The sequence below is a fragment of the Ranitomeya variabilis genome, chromosome 3 (assembly GCF_051348905.1).
Source record: "Ranitomeya variabilis isolate aRanVar5 chromosome 3, aRanVar5.hap1, whole genome shotgun sequence".
NCBI classification, from domain to species: Eukaryota; Metazoa; Chordata; class Amphibia; order Anura; family Dendrobatidae; genus Ranitomeya; species Ranitomeya variabilis.
Genome location: NC_135234.1, coordinates 312,354,390 through 312,377,743, shown reverse-complemented (window position 1 = coordinate 312,377,743; position 23,354 = coordinate 312,354,390). Strand labels below are relative to the sequence as shown.

Here is a 23,354-nt window from a genome sequence, read left to right as displayed (position 1 = left end):
CGACGCAAATCTAGTTACTACACCGACAGAATCTGCCTCTGCCGCCCCCTCTCTTCAGGGACGGCAGTGCCGCCTGAGCCAAAGAGCTCACCTCGCCTCATGGTAGTGGCGCCACTGCGCAGACAAAGTGTAGACTCTGCGTGCTGTGCTGTCATACAGTGAACGGCCTCACTAGAAGGGCGTATGCCCTATGTTATAGCGTGCTAATGCTAATAAAATGTACTGGGAGCCTGTATATAACATGGGGGCTCCTGGTTAGGGGCTGCACGGGTGGGTCTGCTTTCACACTAGCGCTTTGGTACGTTGTGATGTGTAGCAATCCTGATGCATCCCGATCCAGATTGCATCCCTATACTTAACATACGGACGCATGGACCTGTGTTTGCATCAGGATTTTTCATGTGCTCCCAAAACGCAGCTTGTTGTGAATTTTGGGTGTTAAAAAAATCTGCAGACATCCTGGTACGTGGCAGCGCATCCAAAAAACATGATTGTTAATGTAGACGCCCCGATTCAGGATGTCTGCGTCCGATCTGCATGTGGATGTCATACTGCGCAGGCTGAGAACCATTTTTTTCCTTTCACTAATCTCTCCCCTCTGCCCCAGAAGTCAGAATTAGACATTTCCAACCAAATCCTGATCAGGATGCAGTTCTGTGCATTTGCTTCCGTTTGCAGAAAAAATACGGATGCAGATAAATTGTGTCCAAGAGGGAATGACCACAGCAATGTACAAAACCAACCCATATTAGAAAGTAATACGTTACTACAACCGAGTAGCAGGGCGCTGTTCACAAGAGCCAACACTCTGAGGAAACTGCAATGCTGAAAACAGTCTGCACTGCTTCACTGGATACTTATAGAGGTGTATGATGAGGCTGTCACTGTACAGGCAAAGACCTGGAACCATGACTGTGTAAAACGCATTTTTATTTAAAAAAGAGCCGGTTCGTTAGCCGAAAGAGCCGGCTCTTTATGGTGAGCGGAGCCGAATGAATGAACCGGATCACGAAAAAGAGCCGGACTGCCCATCACTGACAAGTGCCACCGCATCTTCCTGCGTCACCGCGCACAAGTGACGTCATTGGCGCCAAACTAGAGCTCGCTCATGTCAGCCTAGAAGCTCGAGCTGGCGTAAAGGAACGTTCCCATGATCCTCTTATGCGTGACGTAGTGCCCATACTCAACATGGCCGCCTGGGCACAGAAACACGTCGATGTCGGCGCATCTGTGTGCGCGCCACAGTCCCCTCCCCTTTCCTGCTTTCAGGGCGCGCTCCTGCTGCATCTCACGGATCAAATCTCCGCCGACGATATGTCCGCCAGTAGTCTGCTGGAGCCGGTACCGAGATGACCCCGCCCTCACTATTCCTCACCGTCCCCCGCACCTCTCGAAGCCTCTGCCTGCATTGCCTGTCTTGTGCGCTGTTCCTCTTTGCCATTTTGTCATTCCCAGTCATGTGCTGTAGTTTCATTCTGCCATGGACTGCCCTTCTTTTATTCTTGGTGTCTATCAGCATTACTAAATGATCCTCCAAGGCCCAATTCTTAATATTTACCTGATGCTGTGTGTTCTGTTGTCTTATCATTCCCCTCCCTCTCTGTCATTTCCAAATTCGATGCTGTTTTCTGTCCCTCTCCATATTCCCTCTCCCTGTCTGACCTCTTACTGTCTGTCAACACTTCCATTTAGTCTCTTTCCCACCCTGGCTCCTTTCCCACCCCTTTGTCTCTTTTTCCGCTTCCTTTGTCTAGCTGTTTTTCCCTCCCCCCCTTTGTGTCTCTCTTTCCACCCCTTTGTGTCTCTCCCTTCCTCTTTTCCCGACCCCTCTTTGTCGCTCCCTCTTTTCCCACCTCCCTCGTGTGTCGCTCCCTCGTGTGTGTCACTCCTTCTTTTCCCGCCTCCCTCGTGTGTCGCTCCCTCGTGTGTGTCGCTCCCTCTATTCCCGCCTCCCTCGTGTGTGTCACTCCCTCTATTCCCGCCTCCCTCGTTTGTGTCGCTCCCTCTATTCCCGCCTCCCTCGTGTGTGTCGCTCCCTCTATTCCCGCCTCCCTCGTGTGTGTCGCTCCCTCTATTCCAGCCTCTCTCGTGTGTGTCGCTCCCTCTTTTCCCACCTCTCTCGTGTGTCGCTCCCTCTTTTCCCGCCTCCCTCGTGTGTGTCGCTCCCTCTTTTCCCGCCTCCCTCGTGTGTCGCTCCCTCTTTTCCCGCCTCCCTCGTGTGTGTCGCTCCCTCTTTTCCCGCCTCCCTCGTGTGTCGCTCCCTCTTTTCCCGCCTCCCTCGTGTGTGTCGCTCCCTCTTTTCCCGCCTCCCTCGTGTGTGTCGCTCCCTCTTTTCCCGCCTCCCTCGTGTGTCGCTCCCTCTATTCCCGCCTCCCTCGTGTGTGTCGCTCCCTCTATTCCCGCCTCCCTCGTGTGTGTAGCTCCCTCTATTCCCGCCTCCCTCGTGTGTGTCGCTCCCTCTTTTCCAGCCTCTCTCGTGTGTGTCGCTCCCTCTTTTCCCACCTCTCTCGTGTGTCGCTCCCTCTTTTCCCGCCTCCCTCGTGTGTGTCGCTCCCTCTTTTCCCGCCTCCCTCGTGTGTCGCTCCCTCTTTTCCCGCCTCCCTCGTGTGTGTCGCTCCCTCTTTTCCCGCCTCCCTCGTGTGTGTCGCTCCCTCTTTTCCCGCCTCCCTCGTGTGTGTCGCTCCCTCTTTTCCCGCCTCCCTCGTGTGTGTCGCTCCCTCTTTTCCCGCCTCCCTCGTGTGTCGCTCCCTCTTTTCCCGCCTCCCTCGTGTGTCGCTCCCTCTTTTCCCGCCTCCCTCGTGTGTCGCTCCCTCTATTCCCGCCTCCCTCGTGTGTGTCGCTCCCTCTTTTCCCGCCTCCCTCGTGTGTCGCTCCCTCTTTTCCCGCCTCCCTCGTGTGTGTCGCTCCCTCTTTTCCCGCCTCCCTCGTGTGTCGCTCCCTCTTTTCCCGCCTCCCTCGTGTGTGTCGCTCCCTCTTTTCCCGCCTCCCTCGTGTGTGTCGCTCCCTCTATTCCCGCCTCCCTCGTGTGTGTCGCTCCCTCTATTCCCGCCTCCCTCGTGTGTGTCGCTCCCTCTTTTCCCGCCTCCCTCGTGTGTGTCGCTCCCTCTATTCCCGCCTCCCTCGTGTGTGTCGCTCCCTCTATTCCCGCCTCCCTCGTGTGTGTCGCTCCCTCTTTTCCCGCCTCCCTCGTGTGTGTCGCTCCCTCTATTCCCGCCTCCCTCGTGTGTGTCGCTCCCTCTATTCCCGCCTCCCTCGTGTGTGTCGCTCCCTCTTTTCCCGCCTCCCTCGTGTGTGTCGCTCCCTCTATTCCCGCCTCCCTCGTGTGTCGCTCCCTCTATTCCCGCCTCCCTCGTGTGTGTCGCTCCCTCTATTCCCGCCTCCCTCGTGTGTGTCGCTCCCTCTATTCCCGCCTCCCTCGTGTGTGTCGCTCCCTCTATTCCCGCCTCCCTCGTGTGTGTCGCTCCCTCTATTCCCGCCTCCCTCGTGTGTGTCGCTCCCTCTATTCCCGCCTCCCTCGTGTGTGTCGCTCCCTCTATTCCCGCCTCCCTCGTGTGTGTCGCTCCCTCTATTCCCGCCTCCCTCGTGTGTGTCGCTCCCTCTATTCCCGCCTCTCTCGTGTGTGTCGCTCCCTTTTATTTCTTTCTCTCTGTTTTATCTCTCCCCCCTCCCCCAACATTATCCCTTTCTCTGTTTTACATCTCTTTGACTCCCCCTCTCTGCCCTTCTCTTCCCTTTTGTAATACTTTGTTTTCCTTTCCTGGTGGTTTCTATTTGTGATTAAATATTTTTGTTTTGTTTTAGCAGAGACCCAAGGGGCAAGGAAGTAAAGGTGAGGAGAGATTACAATTAAGTATGTCTCTTGGAAGTTTAGTTTAATGTTCATTTGTATCTGCTGACTGTAGCTGTTAATTTACTGCTGATAGGCTAGCATGCAGCCTATCTGATCGGCTGTATAGAAGCCAATGTAACAATCAGTTTGTTCCTGATTATTGGCTTGTCTAAGGCTACGTTCACATTTGCGTTGTGCGCCGCTGCGTCGGCGACGCAACGCACAACGCAAACAAAACCGCAACAAAACGCACGCTAAAACGCTGCATTTTGCGACGCATGCGTCCTTTTTTGCCGAAAGTTGGATGCAAAAAAAATGCAACTTGTTGCGTTCTCTGCGCCCAACGCTTGCGGCCATGCGTCGCAAAACGCAGCACAACGCATGTCCATGCGCCCCCATGTTAAATATAGGGGCGCATGACGCATGCGGCAACGCTGCGGCGCCGAACGCTAATGTGAACGTAGACTAAATGACCCTTGAGACATTTGCTTATTTAATTTTTTACAAATAGGCTGAAGGGGAATTTCGACTTCGTAGGCTACATTCACATTTGCGTTGTTGTGTGTTGCGTCGGCGACGCAACGCATGCAAAACGTCCTTTTCTCTTCGCCACGACAGCACCCACTGAGAGAGGGGATCCGCCCCTAGGAACAGGAAACCCTATGGAGAGATAAAAGGGGCGGTCCCCCTCGCTCCCACAGTTTGGTTTCCTGTTCCTACGGGAATCCATGGAGAGAAGAGGATGCCCAGCCTGGATGCCGCTTGCGCGGTTTACCTTAGGGGACGGCAAGGGCTCCAGAGCTGGAAGCAGCGTCGGGGGTCCTGCTTCGGTTTCCCCCCTCTGCTGGCAGACGCCGTGAGGCCAGGACGGTGGTTGCTGGCTCACGGGATTCCAGCCGGTTTTTCGTCTGCGGGAGCAACGCTGTGGTGAGGTTAGCGTCGCGCCGTCCTCGGCGGACGCATATGCAGCATGGAGCCCCAGTGTATTCCCCCGGAAGTACAGGTAAACTTCCGGGGTGATGGAGGAGGAGGACAGCGCCTGCGCTGACACCGGCGGCAGCGCAGGCCCATACAGTATGGCCGCGACCCGGAAGTGACTAGCGCTTCCGGGTACAACCGGAAGAAGATGGCGGCCCCCATATGAAAGGACGCCGGCGATAACGCTCCGGCGTCCACTATGGATTCTGCGCCGGACGCTGTGATGTCTTCGTTAGAAGCCACCGCATCCACTCCACGCAGCCATACCAGCACCAGCCGCTCTAAGCAGAGCGGATCTTCTAGGAAGAGCAAGTCGGATCGTGCCATTCCTCAACCCGTGCCTCAGTCTCCTCCTCATCAGCCGGTACCTTCACACAGCTTCACTGGGTGAGTGTATATCTACCCTATTTAGGCTGATTATTGTTCCCTCTCCCTCACACCCTAGGCCAAAAGGACGGAAAAAACGAAACACAGACAGTGTGCGTTATGTCTCCAGCCCCTTCCAGATAGTCATAAAAAGAGGCTTTGTAAACCGTGTATTGACTCTACCCTACGGGAAGAAGCCTCCGTTAAATCGGAAGACATTAGGGTCATGATTAGAGAAGAACTACGAGCCCTACATAGTTCTGTCAAAGAGCCGCGTACTAAAGGAAAAAAGGGGTACGTTTCCCCTATATCTGACCAGTCGTCTGATAGAGAAAATGCAGACTCTGATATTTCCTGTGAATACGTTTCCTCAGATGAGGACCAAAATACATGCTTTCCCACCGACAGCATTGATAACCTGGTAAAATCAGTCTGCAACACCATGGGCATTGAAGATTCTAAGGTCCCTAAAACGCAGCAGGATATCATGTTCGCTGGTCTGTCAGAAAAGAAAAGACCCTCCTTTCCTGTAATAGCGGCAGTAAAAGATCTAATCAAGAAAGAGTGGGAAAGCCAGGGGCAAAGAGGTTTACCTCCAACCTCAAAAAGACGTTATCCATTTAATGATGATGAGTTCTCATTATGGTCAAAAGCCCCGAAGGTGGATGCAGCAGTGGCATCCACATCCAAAAAATCCTCACTGCCCGTGGAGGATTCGGGCTCATTACAAGACCCACTGGACCGTAAAACCGACACTCTTTTAAAAAGAGCCTGGGAGTCATGTACGGGAGCCTTTAGGCCGGCAATATCGGCTACATGCACCGCCAGGTCCATGCTAGTCTGGCTAAATGACCTGGAAGAGGGACTAAAAAGCGGTCTCTCTAGAGACAAATTAATATCCTCTATACCTTTGATTAGAGGGGCTACAGCCTTCCTGGCGGACTCATCTGCTGACTCCATACGCTTGGCGGCCAAATCAGCGGGACTCACGAATGCAGCACGTAGAGCCCTGTGGCTTAAGGGATGGAAGGGGGATCCCCAAACAAAATCTAAATTGTGTGGCCTCCCATGTCAGGGTGAGTACCTGTTTGGTACTAAACTAGACGAGATCTTAACTAAAGCGGGAGAGAGAAAAAAGGGCTTCCCTAATGTTAATTACCTTCCATCCTATAGGAGAGCGTTCCGGAAGCCAGTGTTTAATAGAAGGAAAGATTTTAAGAACCAGGACCGCTGGGCCACTAGAGACACCAAACAAAGGGGTGCATTCTTCGGGAAGCGCCCTTTCAAACCTGAGGACAAACCCCGTTAGAGCGGATCTACCTGTGGGAGGTAGATTATCCTCCTTCGCAGATAAATGGCGGCTGATAACATCAAATAGTTGGGCAAATGATCTTGTCACCTCCGGCTTAAAATTAAGATTTTCCCGAGTCCCTCCGGACTCATTTCTATTGACTTCATTAAAATCTCAATCACAACAGGAGGCATTGGAACAGGAAGTAATGAGTCTTCTGTCCAAGGGGGTATTGGTGGAAGTTCCACTTCTTCAGGAGGGCAAAGGGTTTTACTCCCCGTTATTTCTAATACCAAAACCGGATGGATCATTTAGAACCATTATAAACCTTAAAAAATTAAACACCTTCTTAGAGAATCAAACCTTTAAAATGGAGTCTATCCGTTCCACCATAAAACTCCTGTTTCCCCATTGCTTCATGACGGTTCTGGACTTGAAAGATGCGTATTACCATCTCCCAATCTTTAAAAAACATCAACAATATCTCCGCGTGGCGGTTGTCATAAAAGGATATATACGGCACTTTCAGTACACAGCAATGCCCTTTGGACTGTCAATTGCTCCAAGGGTATTCACTAAACTAATGTCAGAGGTCATGTCATTTCTAAGATTAAAAGACACCCTCATAATCCCATACCTAGACGACCTTCTAGTAGTAGGAAAATCCCCCTCACAATGTCAACAAAGATTAAATCACATGATTTCATCCTTGCAGAACTTAGGATGGATAATAAATTGGGAAAAATCTAGGTTAATCCCAACGACTCGACAGGTATTTTTGGGGATCATATTAGACTCTATAACTCAAAGGTGTTTTCTCCCAGAATCTAAACAGATGACGGTGAGGAATAAAGTTCAGTCTATACTAGATAAACCTATAATTTCCCTTCGGGAGGGTATGTCCTTACTTGGCTCCTTCACGTCATGTATACCAGCGGTTCCATGGGCCCAGTTCCACTCGAGGTGCTTACAGTATGCAATTTTAAATGAGGAGATAAAATTACATGGCCGATTAGACGGTAAAATTTCCCTTTCTAGTGACGTAATCCAATCTCTAACCTGGTGGTTACAACCAGATCATCTAATTATCGGGGTTCCCTGGGAGGTTAAACCCTCAAACATAATATTTACGGATGCCAGCCCTCATGGTTGGGGGGCACACTTGGGGAACCAGGTTGTCCAGGGGCTGTGGTCGGGTTCGGAATTAGACGACTCATCAAATAAAAAAGAACTAAAAGCCATCTATCATGCCCTATGTGAATTCCTCCCACAGTTGCACGGAACACATACCAGGGTTCTCTCAGACAACATGACATCAGTGGCTTACGTCAACCATCAAGGCGGAACGAGATCAGGCACTCTCATGTCTATAGCCGAAAACATCTTGACTATAGCCGAAAATCATCTTCTGTCCTTATCAGCACTTCATGTCCGAGGGATAGACAACGCGAAAGCAGACTTTCTCAGTCGTCATACCCTCCATCAGGGGGAGTGGGTGTTAAATCGTCGGATATTCAGTATGATAACTATAAAATGGGGTATACCCGACATAGATCTCTTTGCCACAAGAGACAACAGGCAAGTAAAAACATTCGCCTCAATGTTTCGAACAGACAACCCCGATGTTCTCGACGCCCTCCAGATTCCATGGACATTTCAGAAGGCATATGCCTTTCCCCCGATGGTTCTTCTTCCAACAGTCATCAGGAAGATAAGAGAGGACAGAGCGAGTGTGATATTGATCGCTCCATTCTGGCCAAAGAGACCATGGTTTTCCCTGCTCAGAGCCATGTCCATCTCGGATCCATGGATTCTCCCAGAGAATCAAGATCTGCTTTCCCAGGGGCCCTTCAACCACCCTCATGTGAAGGGTCTGCGGTTGACAGCCTGGGATTTGAGAGGCAGCTGTTAAAACTAAGGGGCTTCTCTGATAAACTAATCGATACCCTATTGCTGAGTAGGAAAAGATCCACTACATCGATCTATGTAAGAGTATGGAAAAAATTTTTAAGCCTCTATCCCTCAGCCTTGTCAAATGAAATTCCAGTCCCTATTATTCTTGAATTTCTCCAAAGAGGACGTGATTTAGGCCTCTCAGTTAACACCTTAAAAGTGCATGTTTCAGCGCTAGGGGCTTTATATAGTCACAACGTTGCAGGAGATAGATGGATATCCAGATTCATCTCAGCCTGCCAGAGAGCAGAGCCAGTCCATATCCCCAACTCACCTCCTTGGGATGTTAATCTGGTCCTTGAAGCCTTGACAAACCATCCGTTTGAGCCTCTAGATTCTGCTCACATTAAATATGTCTCCCTCAAGACTGCTCTTCTTGTCGCCTTAGTATCGGCAAGAAGGGTAAGTGACATACAGGCGCTATCAGTAGATCCTCCATTTATGTCAATATTGCCAGATAGGATTGTCCTAAAAACAGACCCTTCCTACTTGCCTAAGATGTGTACTAAATTCCATAGATCTCAAGAAATCCTTCTTCCTACCTTCTATAATAACCCTACGAATCAGGAGGAAGAAAAGTACCATACTTTAGATGTGAGAAGGGCTGTGATAACCTATCTAGACAGGACTAGTCCCTGGAGGAAGAGCAGGGCTCTCTTTGTTTCCTTCCAGGGTCAAAGAAAAGGAGCTGGTGTTACCAAAGGCACATTATCCCGATGGATTCGGGAGGCGATATACCTGGCCTATTCGTCTAAAGGGGTAGATCCACCTGAGACTGTAAAGGCACATTCCACCCGGGCGATATCATCATCCTGGGCAGAGCGGGCAGAGGTTCCAATAGAACTCATATGTAAGGCCGCAACCTGGTCGTCTCCTACTACCTTCTATAGTCACTATAGACTAGATCTATCTGCCTCCACTGACCTGTGTTTCGGTAGATCAGTTCTTAACACGATAATCCCCCCCAAATAACTGTCTCTGAAAGTCTCTCAGTGGGTGCTGTCGTGGCGAAGAGAAAACACCGGATTATGTACCGGTAATGCTCTTTTATAGAGCCACGACAGCACCCCTTCACTTCCCTCCCTTATATATTAGTTTGCATATGAGCACGGATAAGGGTGATTGGTTCTTGTAAATATTAGTAGTTTAAGATAAAATGATAATAAATTGCCTACTAATACTGGTGGGCGGTTCCTCGCAATCTCTGTAACCCAAACTGTGGGAGCGAGGGGGACCGCCCCTTTTATCTCTCCATAGGGTTTCCTGTTCCTAGGGGCGGATCCCCTCTCTCAGTGGGTGCTGTCGTGGCTCTATAAAAGAGCATTACCGGTACGTAATCCGGTGTTTTTTTTGCATGATTTTGGACGCAAAAAAAATGCAACTTGCTGCGTCCTCTGCGCCCTGACGCGTGCGCCCAAAAAGACGCATGTGTCACAAAACGCAACACAACGCATGTCCATGCGTCCCCATGTTAAATATAGGGGCGCATGACGCATGCGGCGACGCTGCAGCGCCCGACGCGGCGCACAACGCAAATGTGAACGTAGCCTTAGGCTGTCGTCACACTATCAGTATTTGGTCAGTATTTTACATCAGTATTTGTAAGCCAAAACCAGGAGTGGGTGATAAATGCAGAAGTCGTGCATATGTTTCTATTATACTTTTCCTCTAATTGTTCCACTCCTGGTTTTAGCTTACAAATACTGATGTAAAATACTGACCAAATACTGATAGTGTGACGACAGCCTTATAAGGCGTCCATCGGCCCAGTGTGACAGTACAATCTAAGCACATAGAAATCACACCTTCAGGCTGCATTCACACATCTGTGAATTTCTGGGAGTGCTGTCCTCTGCTGCCAATGGGATTGAGTGGATGTATTCATGCATCAGTTAACCCCTTCATGACCCAGCCTATTTTGACCTTAATGACCTGGCCGTTTTTTGCAATTCTGACCAGTGTCCCTTTATGAGGTAATAACTCAGGAACGCTTCAACGGATCCTAGCGGTTCTGAGAATGTTTTTTCGTGACATATTGGGCTTCATGTTAGTGGTAAATTTAGGTCGATAATTTTTGCATTTATTTGTGAAAAAAATGGAAATTTAGCGAAAAATTTGGCAATTTTCAAATTTTGAATTTTTATTCTGTTAAACGAGAGAGTTATGTGACACAAAATAGTTAATAAATAACATTACCCACATGTCTACTTTACATTAGCACAATTTTGGAAACAAATTTATTTTTTGCTAGGAAGTTATAAGGGTTAAAATTTGACCAGCGATTTCTCATTTTTACAACGAAATTTACAAAACCATTTTTTTTAGGGACCACCTCACATTTGAAGTCAGTTTGAGGGGTCTATATGGCTGAAAATACCCCAAAGTGACACCATTCTAAAAACTGCCCCCCCCCCCCCCCCCAAGGTACTCAAAACCACATTCAAGAAGTTTATTAACCCTTCAGGTGCTTCACAGCAGCAGAAGCGACATGGAAGGAAAAAATGAACATTTAACTTTTTAGTCAAAAAAGTGATCTTTTAGCAACAATTTTTTTATTTTCCCAAGGGTAAAAAGAGACACTGTACCCTAAAAGTTATTGTACAATTTGTCCTGAGTACGCCGATACCTCATATGGGGGGGAACCACTGTTTGGGTGCACGACAGGGCTCGGAATGGAAGGAGCGCCACTTGACTTTTTCAATGAAAAATTGGCTCCAATCTTTAGCGGACGTCATGTCGCGTTTGGAGAGCCCCTGTGTGCCTAAACATTGGAGCTCCCCCACAAGTGACCCCATTTTGGAAACTAGACCCCCCAAGGAGCTTATCTTGATGCATAGTCTAGATGCATAGTGAGCACTTTGAACCCCCAGGTGACTCTTGAATTGATCCGTAAAAATGAAAAAGTACTTTTTTTTCACAAAAAAATTCTTTTAGCCTCAATTTGTTCATTTCCACATGGACAACATGATAAAATGGATCCTAAGGGTATGTGCACACGTTGCGGATTCTCTGCGGATCCTCAGCGTTTTTTGCAGTGCAGATCCGCAATTGATTTACAGTACAATGTAAATCAATGAGAAAAAAAAAAATGCTGTGCACACGTTGTGGAAAATCCGCTGCGGAAACGCTGCGGTTTAAAAGAAGTAGCATGTCACTTCTTTTTTGTGAATCTGCAGCGTTTTTGTACCCATTCCATTATAGAAAACCGCAGGGGTAAAAAATGCAGCAAATCCGCAAGAAAACCGCAGCAAAAACGCACAAAAAAATGCTGCGGAACCGCACAAAAAAAACGCAGGTGCGTTTTCTGCCAGGAGAGACAGAATCCGCACCAGAAATTCCTACGCCTAATCCGCAACATATGCACATAGCCTCAAATTTATTGGGCAATTTCTCCTGAGTACACTGATACCTCACATGTGGGGGTACACCACTGTTTGGGCACACGGCAGGGCTTGGAAGGGAAGGAGCGCCATTTGACTTTTTGAATTAAAAATTAGCTCCAATCGTTAGCGGACATCATGTCGTGTTTGGAGAGCCCCTGTGTGCCTAAACATTGGAGCTCCCCCACATGTGACCCCATTTTGGAAACTAGACCTCCCATGGAACTAATCTAGATGTGCGGTGACCACTTTAAACCCCCAAGTGCTTCACAGAAGTTTATAACGCAGAGCCGTGAAAATAAAAAATCATTTTTCTTTCCTCAAAAATTATGTTTCAGCAAGCAATTTTTTATTTTCACAAGGGTAATAGGAGAAGTGGACCCCAATATTTGTTGCCCTTTTTGTCCTGAGTATGCTGGTACCCCATATGTGGGGGTAAACCACTGTTTGGGCGTACGTCAGGGCTCGGAAGGGAGGGAGCACCATTTGACTTTTTGAATGCAAGATTGGCTGGAATCAATGGTGGCGCCATGTTGCGTTTGGAGACCCCTGATGTGCCTAAACAGTAGAAACCCCTCAATTCTAACTCCAACACTAACCCCAACACACCCCTAACCCTAATCCCAACTCTAGCCATAACCCTAATCACAACCCTAACCCGAACACACCCCTAACCACAACCCTAACCCCGACACACCCCTAACCCTAATCACAACCCTAATCCTAACCCTAATACCAACCCTAACCACAACCTTAACCCCAACACACCCCTAACCATAACCTAACCACAAGCCTAATCTTAACCCTATTTCCAACCCTAGCCCTAATTCCAACCCTAACTCTAATTCCAACCCTAACCCTAAGGCTATGTGCCCACGTTGCGGATTCGTGTGAGATTTTTCAGCACCGTTTTTGAAAAATCCGCAGGTAAAGTGCACTGCGTTTTACCTGCGGATTTCCAGCGTTTTTTGTGCGGATTTCACCTGCGGATTCCTGTTGAGGAACATATGTAAAACGCTGCGGAATCCGCACAAAGAATTGACATGCTGCAGAAAATACAATGCAGTGTTTCCGCACGGTATTTTCCGCACCATGGGCACAGCGGATTTGGTTTTCCATAGGTTTTACATGGTACTGTAAACCTGATGGAAAACTGCTACGAATCCGCAGCGGCGGATCCGCAGCCAAATCCGCACTGTATGCACATAGCCTTAGGGTATGCGCCCACGCTGCGGATTCCATTGCGGAATTTTCCGCAGCAGAATTGATAAATCCGCAGTGCAAAACCGCTGCGGTTTTTACTGCGTATTTATCGCAGTTTCTAGTGTGGTTTCCGCTGCGGATTTACATCTGCAGTTTTCTATTGGAGTAGGTGTAAACCCGCAGTGGAATCCGCACAAAGACTTGACATGCTGCGGAATATAAACCGCTGTGTTTCCGCGCGTTTTTTTTCTGCAGCATGTGAACTGCGGATTTCGTGTCCCATAGGTTTACATTGTACTGTAAACTTATGGGAAACCGCTGCGGACCCGCAGCTGCGGAAACGCTGCGGTTCCGCAGCCTGTGCACATACCCTAATTCTAACCCTAACCCTAGTTCTAACCCTAACCCTAGTGTAAAAATAAAAGTAAATATATTTTCTTTATTTTTATTATTGTCCCTACTTATGGGGGTGATAAAGGGGGGGTTCATTTACTATTTTTTTTATTTTGATCACTGTGATAGGTTTTATCACAGTGATCAAAATGTACCTAGAACGAATCTGCCAGCCGGCTGGAAGATGGCGGCGCCCATGGAGCAGACCGGCAGACACCGGCAGGCTCGGTAAGTATGAGGGGGGGTGGGATCGGAGCACGGGGGGAGCGTACAGGAGGACGGGGGAGCGGACAGGCGGACAGAGGGGAGCGGAGCACAGGACGGAGGACTGGGGAGGAGATCGGTGGTGGTGGGGGGGCAGATCAGGGTTTCCAGCCATGGCCGATGATATTGCAGCATCGGCCATGGCTGGATTGTAATATTTCACCATTTTCATAGGTGAAATATTACAAATCGCTCTGATTGGCTGTTTCACTTTCAACAGCCAATCAGAGCGATCGTAGCGACGAGGGGGTGAAGCCACCTCCTCCTGGGCTGTAGTACCACTCCCCCTGTCCCTGCAGATCGGGTGAAATTGGAGTTAACCCTTTTACCCAATCTGCAGGGACGCGATCCCTCCATGACGCCACATAGGCGTCACAGGTCGGATTGGAACCAACTTTCATGAAGCCTACGTGGCGTCACAGGTCGGGAAGGGGTTAAAATCACAGATCCAAGAAGTAGATCCAAGTCAGTCAGAGCGTGTCCTGTTCTGATCCGTGTTTATGGATCATAGATGGCAATTAAAATCTATGGGGATCTGTGAAACATAGATATAGGTGTAAGTAGGAAGCCTTCCAATTTGCATTTGTGTCTCACAGGTCTGTTGCTTTGTGATAAATTTAAATGAAAGTACAGTATGTGACCTTCCAGGGATCTTTTTATTGGCTTGGGAACACTCTTCTTCATTGAAAAATCGGAAGCAACTAAGATCCCAGATAGATCCAATTACAATGACACCAGGGGGAAAAAAAATCAGTCCGTGTCACTCAGATGGTAACGCTCACACTGATGCAGCCTAATCAATGACTCTGTGTTGCAGAGTCGTGCATGCGGAGTAGAATGCATGATGTATCCGTGGCGTGGGCAAGAGGCTCAGCGCCCCGTTCTGCCCATCACAGGCTTGCATGTGCATTCTCTGCAGAATGTGCTCACCCCAGGAAAGCCAGTCACCAGTAAGGGAGGCATTGCATGCATAAGCCAATGGTCGGAACGGTGCACCGAGTCTGTTGGCCATGGTAAGGGTACGATGAATACCCTAATGAGCATATTTGATTAAATCACAGAACAGAAGCAGTGATTGGAACACTGTAGGGGTGATATTTTTTTCCTTTTTTTTTTTTTTAAAGGGGAGATATTCCGTACCAGGTAGTCTACAAATAATAAAAAAAGCACATACTCATTGACAGATCCCCTGCTGCTTCTTCATACTGCTGACTTGAGGATTGGCTGCTTGCTATTGTTCACCAGCTGTAATCAATTATGAAAGGGTGGCAGGTGATCGGTAGGTGAATGTGCTTTTTATTATTTTTAATGCACACTCGCGTTACTTTTAAAAGTATTATTTAGCATTTTACCTCTCCATTAAGTGGAAAAGGCACTTCTAATGTGGCATCCATTGGCCACATGTGTCATACACCTCCCAAATAAGTAGAATGACATGTGCATGATACTTTCTGGACATGCAACGAGACTTGGATAGCGGCTGACAAAGGTCACTTCAGTAGTACCTCTCACATTCAGCTATGCCTCAGATAACCGCTTTTAAAGGGAAACTGTCAGCAGGATTGTGCACAGTAACCTGCAGACAGTGTCAGGTCGGTGCCGTTATACTGATTACAATGATTCCTGGGTGATGAAATCTGTCTTGTGGTTGTTGTGTAATCTTTATTTGTAGTTCTCAGTTAATGATATGCTCGTGCTCCAGGGCAGCCTGTGGGGGTCTTCATGTGGTGGTCTGATTAGGTACTTACATACATACATACAGATGGACTGATCCCACACTGACCTGCCCCCTAGTTTACATACTGTATGTGTTATGGTTTGAAAGAAAAAAAAAAATTACACTCATCATGCAGGCACCTGTGCTGTAGCAGGATTGCATCTATAATATCCATATTTTTATTTTGTGATATAAATTGCTTGAGAAAAAAAAAGTTTCTTCAAAATGGTGCCATTCGCGCCTGCGCAATAGCGTAAGTTGAAATGCGATAGATGCTACTGCGCAGGTACCACTGCTATTTTACTAAACGAAAAAAAAAATTGTCTTCACCAAGATGCCGCCAGCCGCGCCTGCGCAGTAGCATCTATCAGCAATGCGATAAATGCTACTACGCAGACATCACCGGCGCCATCTTGGTGGAGACACATTTTTTCCTCCTTCAAAATGGCAGTGGTGCCTGCGCAGTAGCATCTATCACAGTCTGAATTCTGCTACAGCACAGGCGTAGCCAGTTTTGAAGAAGAATTTTTGTTTTCCTCAAGCAACTTATATCATAAAATGAATATATGGATATTATAGAACCGATCATGCTACAGTGCAGGCGCCTGCATGATGAATATAGTTTTTTTTGTTCAGATTTCCCCCAGAGTTGTCTGGGTTTTTTTTTTTTATCTTTTTTAATCCAAGTCTAGTATCAAGTTTTTTAATGTGAGTCTGAGTTCCTAAAATAATTTGGCCAGGACTCTGGTGACATCTTATATTCAGCCTTGTGCGGTCCGATTTTTCTTGATATGAGAAAAAAAAGAGAATCTTTAGTGTGCACCAAAAAAAGTGGTAAAAACTGACACCCCGATGAAAATTTGATCCAGAACACTGATGAAAATCTGTTTTTCGGGTGTGAGAAAAATCAGGGGCGTCTGAATGAGGTTGGATTCGGTTGTTTGGTTTTTACATAGGACACTTACTGTTTAAGCAGTTATGGTCCATTTACAAGTGCAGGATTAATGTGAAAAAGCACTCCTAGGAACAGTCATTTCACGTTACTCGTGCAATTTGAAATAAACTGCCGATCATGTGATGAATGCGCAATATGCTCTTTTCTGAGCAGCACATTGTTCTGTGTAAACAGGACCCGTTGTGCTGAAAGTAATGGCAGCATATGGGCATAGAACAATTTATTACTGATTGTTCAGTGCGCTCCAGAAGGGTGCACAGCCTATGTAAACAGGCTATTAAGCAACTGGCGAACATGTCCATCAGTGGTTATTTAAAGAGTAAGGTAATTGTCATTTAAATTTTTATTGCAGATCAGTAGTACATGTGACGATCAGATTCTTTTGTAATATCTCTTTGAAGAGATCTGCTTTCTCCTCAGAATTGATCAATCATTCTTAAAATCTTCAGTGCTCGGATAATATCTGTCGTCAGTGAGTACAGATTTTCCCATTACTGAGATAGGAGATGACAGTTGGTTCTCATAAAATTCTATGGAGAACTGTAACTGTCATGTGAGGAGAACCTGCAGCAGAAATGTCGCACGTGGCAGTAGGCTTCAGTCTGATCAGAACGTTAACCTAAGAACCGCATGTTCAATTTTTGTAAATTTTTGCTTTGGCCGCAATAAATCAATGTGATCTTTTTCTACAGCTATGAATGTTTGTGCCTGCTTCCCACTACTCCTCCTCCATGAAAGATCAGCTCAGAAGGAGAAAGAAGCAGATTTCTCTGATGACATATATATTACAAAGTTGTTTATGTTCATGTGTCCTATTGACTAATGCAAAAAAACCATAAAATGGCAGTTACTTTTTAGATCTGCGCATCACAAAGTCTAAATGGACACTGTGTAGAGAGAGAATGTTTGTTAGCTGTGAAGGAACATTTGGTCTAGCAAACCTTGTCCTTTAGTGTTCTGCAGTCACTAATCTTGTGTTTAATTTTTAGTACAAAATGGATCTGTTCACCAGAAAGATGGAGTGAATGATGATGAGCTTGAGCCCTATCTGCATACACAAGAGCGGCAGGTAAGGCAATCTGTGATCCGAAGTCACCATTGCAAAATATTTTGAAAGCAATCGCATTGTGAATTATGCTACTGCGCAGGCATGGCCGGCTCCATTTTGAGGAAGACCTTTTTTTTTTTTTTTTCTCAAATTTATATCACTAAACAAAATGACTATATGGATATTATAGATCCGATCATGCTACAGCGCAGGCGCCTGCATGATGAATATACTTTTTTTTCCAAACAATAAGATATACAGTATGTAAAATAGGGGCCTCAGTGACCTGTCATAAGCCATGCTGGTGAATATCTAATCAGAGCACCACATGAAGACCCCCACAGGCCGCCCCGGAGCACAAGAATATCATTAGCTGAAAACTGAAAATAAAGATTAAACCACAAGATGGATTTCATAACTCGGGTATCATTGTAATCAGTAGAACGGCGCTGACCTGTCACTGTCTGTAGGTTACTGTGCACAATCCTGCTGACAGGGTCCCTTTAAGGAGGTTGTCCGATTTAAAATGAAAAGTCTGTAGTCCAATATATTTGTATTGAGCGAGGCCGTGACCACTAGACTGGTTCTGCCTGGGAGTAAGGCTACTTTCACACTAGCGTTGTTTGCAATACGTCGCGATGCGTCGTTCAGGAGAAAAAACGCATCCTGCAAAGTTGTCTGCAGGATGCGTTTTTTTTCCCCATAGACTAACATTACCGACGCATTGCGACATATTGCCACACGTCGCAACTGTCGTGCGACGGTTGCGTCGTGTTTTGGCGGACCGTCGGCACAAAAAGTTACATGTAATTTTTTTGCGCGTCGTGTCCGCCATTTTCGACCGCGCATGTGCGGCCGAAACTCCGCCCCCTCCTCCTAGGACCTTACAATGGGGCAGCGGAAGCGTCGTAAGACTGCTCCCGCTGCCCACGTCGGGCATTTCTTTCACAGCATGCGTCGGTACGTCGGCCCGACGCACTGCGACGGGCCCATGCCGACGCTAGTGTGAAAGCAGCCTTAGCATATTGCATACCTGACCTTTGTTTCCGGGAAAGAGAACAACGAATTCTCACAGGTCACGCGCTAGGGGGGATACACAAGTCTCCAGTCACACAGTGACTGCAGACTTTAATCATTTTAGACTGGATAACCCCTTTAATTTTAATATTTTGGTCTGTCATTGGAGTGGTTATCTTACAGAACCTCTCATGAGGCTAGGGTTACAAGATGTGGTCGGAGTCCAGCTGTGCTGTGGTCACATCCTGACATATGCCACTATCAAACTGTGGATTACAATGTAAATAACTTAGTAGCCGTTTGGTTCTGCAAAAAACTTGTGGACATTCACATACAGAAATCAATATACACTATTCTATTTGAGGACTGATCCGACTACCGGATGAGGCCACACTATGCTGCACCTGTGTCATATGTCATCAAATACTTGTGACCCATCTGTTATTGTTCCCGTGCCTCCTTTTTTGAATTGCAAAGTCTTACATTAAGAGAGCTCCTGACTTAAATGCCAAATACTGCACTAATGATTAATAATAATAATAATAATAATAATAATCTTTATATAGCGCCAACATATTCCGCAGCGCTTTACAGTTTAACAGTTTCAAACAACAATCATAGGTAACAATGTTAGCAATACAATAATAAAGCAAAATGTCAAGTGTCCCTTTGGCTACCTCCAAAAAAGGTGATTTATACTTGTATTATAATTGTTTACTTTAACTAGTATCAACTTTCAGGATGGAAAAGTGGTAAAATTGTAAAATCCTACTTCTAACATTGCCTAAATGTTTAATTTCTGCTTAATTCTAGAGTAATGGATACACTGCATTGTCAGATTCCTACCTTCCCAGTTACTACAGTCCATCCATTGGATTCTCTTATTCTTTAAGTGACGCCGCTTGGTCTACTGGTGGCGACCCACCACCAACTATGCCTTTTCTTGCCTCCTATGGTCAGTTAGGCAGTGGAGAACCACATTTTTTGCCAGATGCCATGTTTGGACCCCTAAGTAGTGCTCCTTTCCTGGGACAACCTGGATTCAACTTTTTCCCAAGTGGCATGGACTTTTCAGCCTGGGGTAATGGAGGAAACTCTCCAGGTGCATCTGCACCTGGCTCTGGGTATGGTGGTAGTTATGCGTATGCTCCCAGCAGTTTGGGGGGAGCTGTTTTAGATGGCCCAGCAAGTTTTGGAGGTGGCAAAGCAGTAGGCAGTCTAGAGCAAAGCATGGGGGCCTTGAAATTGGGAGAAGGAAATGGTATTAAAACCGGTGTGACCAATTTGCCTCCTGCAACTATTGCTCCACCAAAGCAGGCATCTTGGGCAGACATTGCCAGCAAACCTGCCAAGCCAAACACAGGAAAGATCCTTCCTCCACCTATCAAGCAAAACATGGAAATTGGAACTTGGGAAAATAAAGTAGCCACAGCTAACATTTGCCAGCTACCTTCATCTCCAGTCCTTCAACAGCCAACACCCATTATTTCCTCTTCACATGCTCCAGCTCGTTGGTCAGCTCCTCGAAGCCGTGGTTTAGAGCAAGCACATGTTTCACAATCCTCCACAGACCCACATCCTGTCCTGGAGAAACTACGTTCTCTTAATAACTATAATCCAAAGGACTTTGACTGCAGTCCAAAATTTGGCAGAGTATTTATTGTGAAGAGCTACTCAGAAGATGACATACACCGTTCTATCAAGTATAATGTATGGTGTTCTACAGAACATGGTAACAAACGTCTGGACGCTGCTTATCGCTCACTGAATGGTAAAGGCCCTGTCTATTTACTTTTCAGTGTTAATGGAAGTGGTCACTTTTGTGGGGTGGCGGAAATGCGTTCTGCTGTGGACTACAACACGTGTGCAGGGGTTTGGTCTCAGGACAAGTGGAAGGGACGATTTGATGTTCGTTGGGTGTTTGTGAAGGATGTACCCAATGGGCAATTGCGACACATCCGACTAGAGAACAATGAGAATAAGCCGGTTACCAACTCCCGAGACACACAGGAGGTTCCCCTAGAAAAGGCACGTCAGGTGCTCCGAATCATAGCTAGCTACAAGCATACCACTTCCATATTTGATGACTTTTCACATTATGAGAAGAGACAAGAGGAGGAGGACAGTGCCAAGAAGGTAAAGTTTTTCTGACTTGTTGGCATGCTTTAGACTATGAATTTTCAGGGGTGTGTGTTTGAAGCAATGGTTTGAGTACAGTAAGTTCATTTATGGGAAACTGCTATTTCTTAATTGATCTAACACATAATATTGAAGCATTATTTTTATGAAAAATGTCTTAACTGGCTTTATTTCAGGCTCTGGGTTTTTTGTTTTTAGCACATATGACACATTTATTTCTTGTCCTGAAGAGATGAGTTGCAGTATTTTATATATATATATATTTTTTTTTTTTTAAAGTATAGACAAATGCTTCATACATGGGCGACATTGTTATATAGTGTGTTTTATTTGTCATTTAAATAGGACATTTGCCAACTATACGTTAAAAATTGTACTTGGCATTAGCCACTAGGAACCATGCAGATGGCTAAATGCTGTACTCTCTCAATCAGGCACAGAGACAATAAATATGGCGTGTATGTGTATTCCAGATTACTGCTCCATTTAAACTCTCTCAATCAGGCACAGAGACAATAAATATGGCGTGTATGTGTATTCCAGATTACTGCTCCATTTAAAGGGAAGCTATCATCAAATAATGACTTGTACGTGTTCGTATTAGTAGTGACCTGTCAATCTAGGGCAGCTTACAGGAAGAATCCTTCGGTGACCCAACTGTCTTCAGCACGATTCGCTTCCTCGTGGCTTTTAAAGTATATTTCTATCTGAAACACCACAGCGTTTCAGAGTTAAACATACCTGGCTAAGTATGGTATTCCCATAATTGTACTTGCATGAAATGAAACTGCCATTTGCAGCTCGGCAGTGATTTAGACTGTTAGATCAGCTGCCGAATTGTGAATGGCAACATCTGAGAGGGAGAAGTGAAAGCGCATGCCCCCAGAATTGATTGTGAAGAAATGCCCAGTTGGACTGCAAAGCAGAGATTTCACATACTGTGCTTCAAAAGTATCAAATGTGAATATTTCTGCAATGGAATGATGCAGCGCAAAACAGTAAAGAGTGGCATATTTACCCCCAAAGGATTAGGTGATTTTTCAGTCTTGCACTTTTTTGTTTTTTCCTCCCCTTTGTCCAAGGGCCATAACTTTTTAAACTTTCTGCTGACACAGCCATGTAAGGGCTTGTTTTTTGTGGGACGAGTTGAAATTTTGAGTAATGCCATTCATTTTACCATTCACTGTACTGGAAAATAGGGAATGATTTCCAAGCATAGTAAAATTACAATAAAAAAATGCACCATTTAAATGGCGTTGTCTGTTCTGTGCATTGCTGTTAGAACAGATACTGTCATCTACCGTGTTTGGATGGAGCTCAACTCCTGCGCCCACTCCACACATGAGAACAGCAATGCTGGTGTACAAGTACATCATTTTACATTAGGAGGTTAATGGAGTATGTGGTGGTTTTAATATACTCGGAGGGAGTAGACATGCTGATATATGGGCAGCACGGTGGCTCAGTGGATAGCACAGCAGCCTTGCAGCGCTGGAGTCCTGGGTTCTAATCCCACCTTGAACAACATCTGCAAGGAGTTTGTATGTTCTCCCCGTGTTTGCGTGGGTTTCCTCCGGGTACTCCGGTTTGCTCCCACATTCCAAAGACATACTGATAGGGAATTTAAATTGTGAGCCACATCGGGGACAGTGATGATAATGTGTGCAACCTGTAAAGCGCTGCGGAATATGTTAGCGCTATATAAAAATAAAGATTATTATTTATTATAAAGCAGTGTGAGATTACGGGGTATGTAGGAGAAGGGAAGGGGCAGGTGAAAATATACTGGTAAATAAATGAGAGGTTAATATTATACCAAATGATACAGGTGATGCTCTGAGAGCACAATAAGGGTAAGTTCACACAGGGCGTTTTGCTTCGTTTTTTTGTGTGCTAATTTTCAGCTGCTTTTTACAGTACCAGCAAAGCCTATGAGATTTCAGAAATCTCATGCACACACATTGTTTTTTTGTGCGATCAGTATTTTGTGCTTTGCTGCATTTTTTTGGACATAAGGCATGTCACTTCTTTCAGCGTTTTTGCTGCGTTTTTTCAGTGTTTTCACCCATTGACTTGTATGGGTGTTGAAAAAACGCTGCAAAAACGCAGGTATCATTATTTGCTGTGTTTTTGCTGCTGAAAATTCAAGGACATTAGCATGGACAGAGAGGAAAAAAAACCGCACTAAATACGCAACAAAAAACACACCAAAAACGCACCTAAACCTCCGTTTTTGACCCAACTTCTTTCCTGCCAAGAAGATCAGGTTTTGCTGGAGAAAAAAAAGCTGCAAAAACGCCCTGTGTGAACTTACCCTAACGTTTATTACTGTGAATAAGACTTCTGTACTCGTTTCAGTGTGTAGCGATGACAGCTGAGCCAGTGATACAGCTTCTTATTCCCGGCTAGTGAGGCTTGAAGTTGCAAAGCTTTTAGAAGCCTCTACAGCATGAGTGTATAACATTTGATTCAGGGGGCCACAAAAGTAGCTTGCTGTGCTATTTTGACGCCCCCCGACAAGCATATCTGATTGTAGAAATGCTTGTCTGTGTGTGGCTGTTTGCATATAATTTTCTAAACAAAGAAAAGGGTGGCACAGTTATCTGTGTCCCCCCACCCAAACATTTTAGCAGAATGGGGTCCTTCGACACCTCTTTGTTACTTCTAAAACATGTATATGACTTTTGCAGGTGGCCATGCATATGCTTGTAATTTGACATTTAAAAGGAACCTGTCACCCCAAAAATCGAAGATGAGCTGCTGCCACCGGCATCAGGGGCTTATGTACTTCATTCTGTAATGCTGTAGATAAGCCCCGGAT

General features: G+C 46.2%; 1 protein-coding gene across 4 annotated transcripts in view; it reads left to right on the top strand.

Annotated features, from left to right (window-relative positions):
- Window positions 1-1,126: 1,126 nt before the first annotated feature.
- Window positions 1,127-23,354, top strand: part of YTHDF2 (YTH N6-methyladenosine RNA binding protein F2) — a 54,457-nt gene continuing 32,229 nt past the window's right edge. For 2 of the 4 annotated variants that reach the window (XM_077295653.1, XM_077295652.1), the window contains exons 1-4: window positions 1,211-1,341; window positions 3,805-3,829; window positions 17,319-17,398; window positions 19,208-20,530. In XM_077295653.1, the coding sequence (XP_077151768.1) occupies window positions 1,315-1,341; window positions 3,805-3,829; window positions 17,319-17,398; window positions 19,208-20,530 (1,455 nt within the window). In that variant the 5' untranslated portion in view covers window positions 1,211-1,314. Of the gene's footprint in view, window positions 1,342-3,801; window positions 3,830-17,318; window positions 17,399-19,207; window positions 20,531-23,354 lie in introns of all 4 variants that reach the window. The other 2 variants (XM_077295649.1, XM_077295650.1) reach the window with 2 other exon arrangements.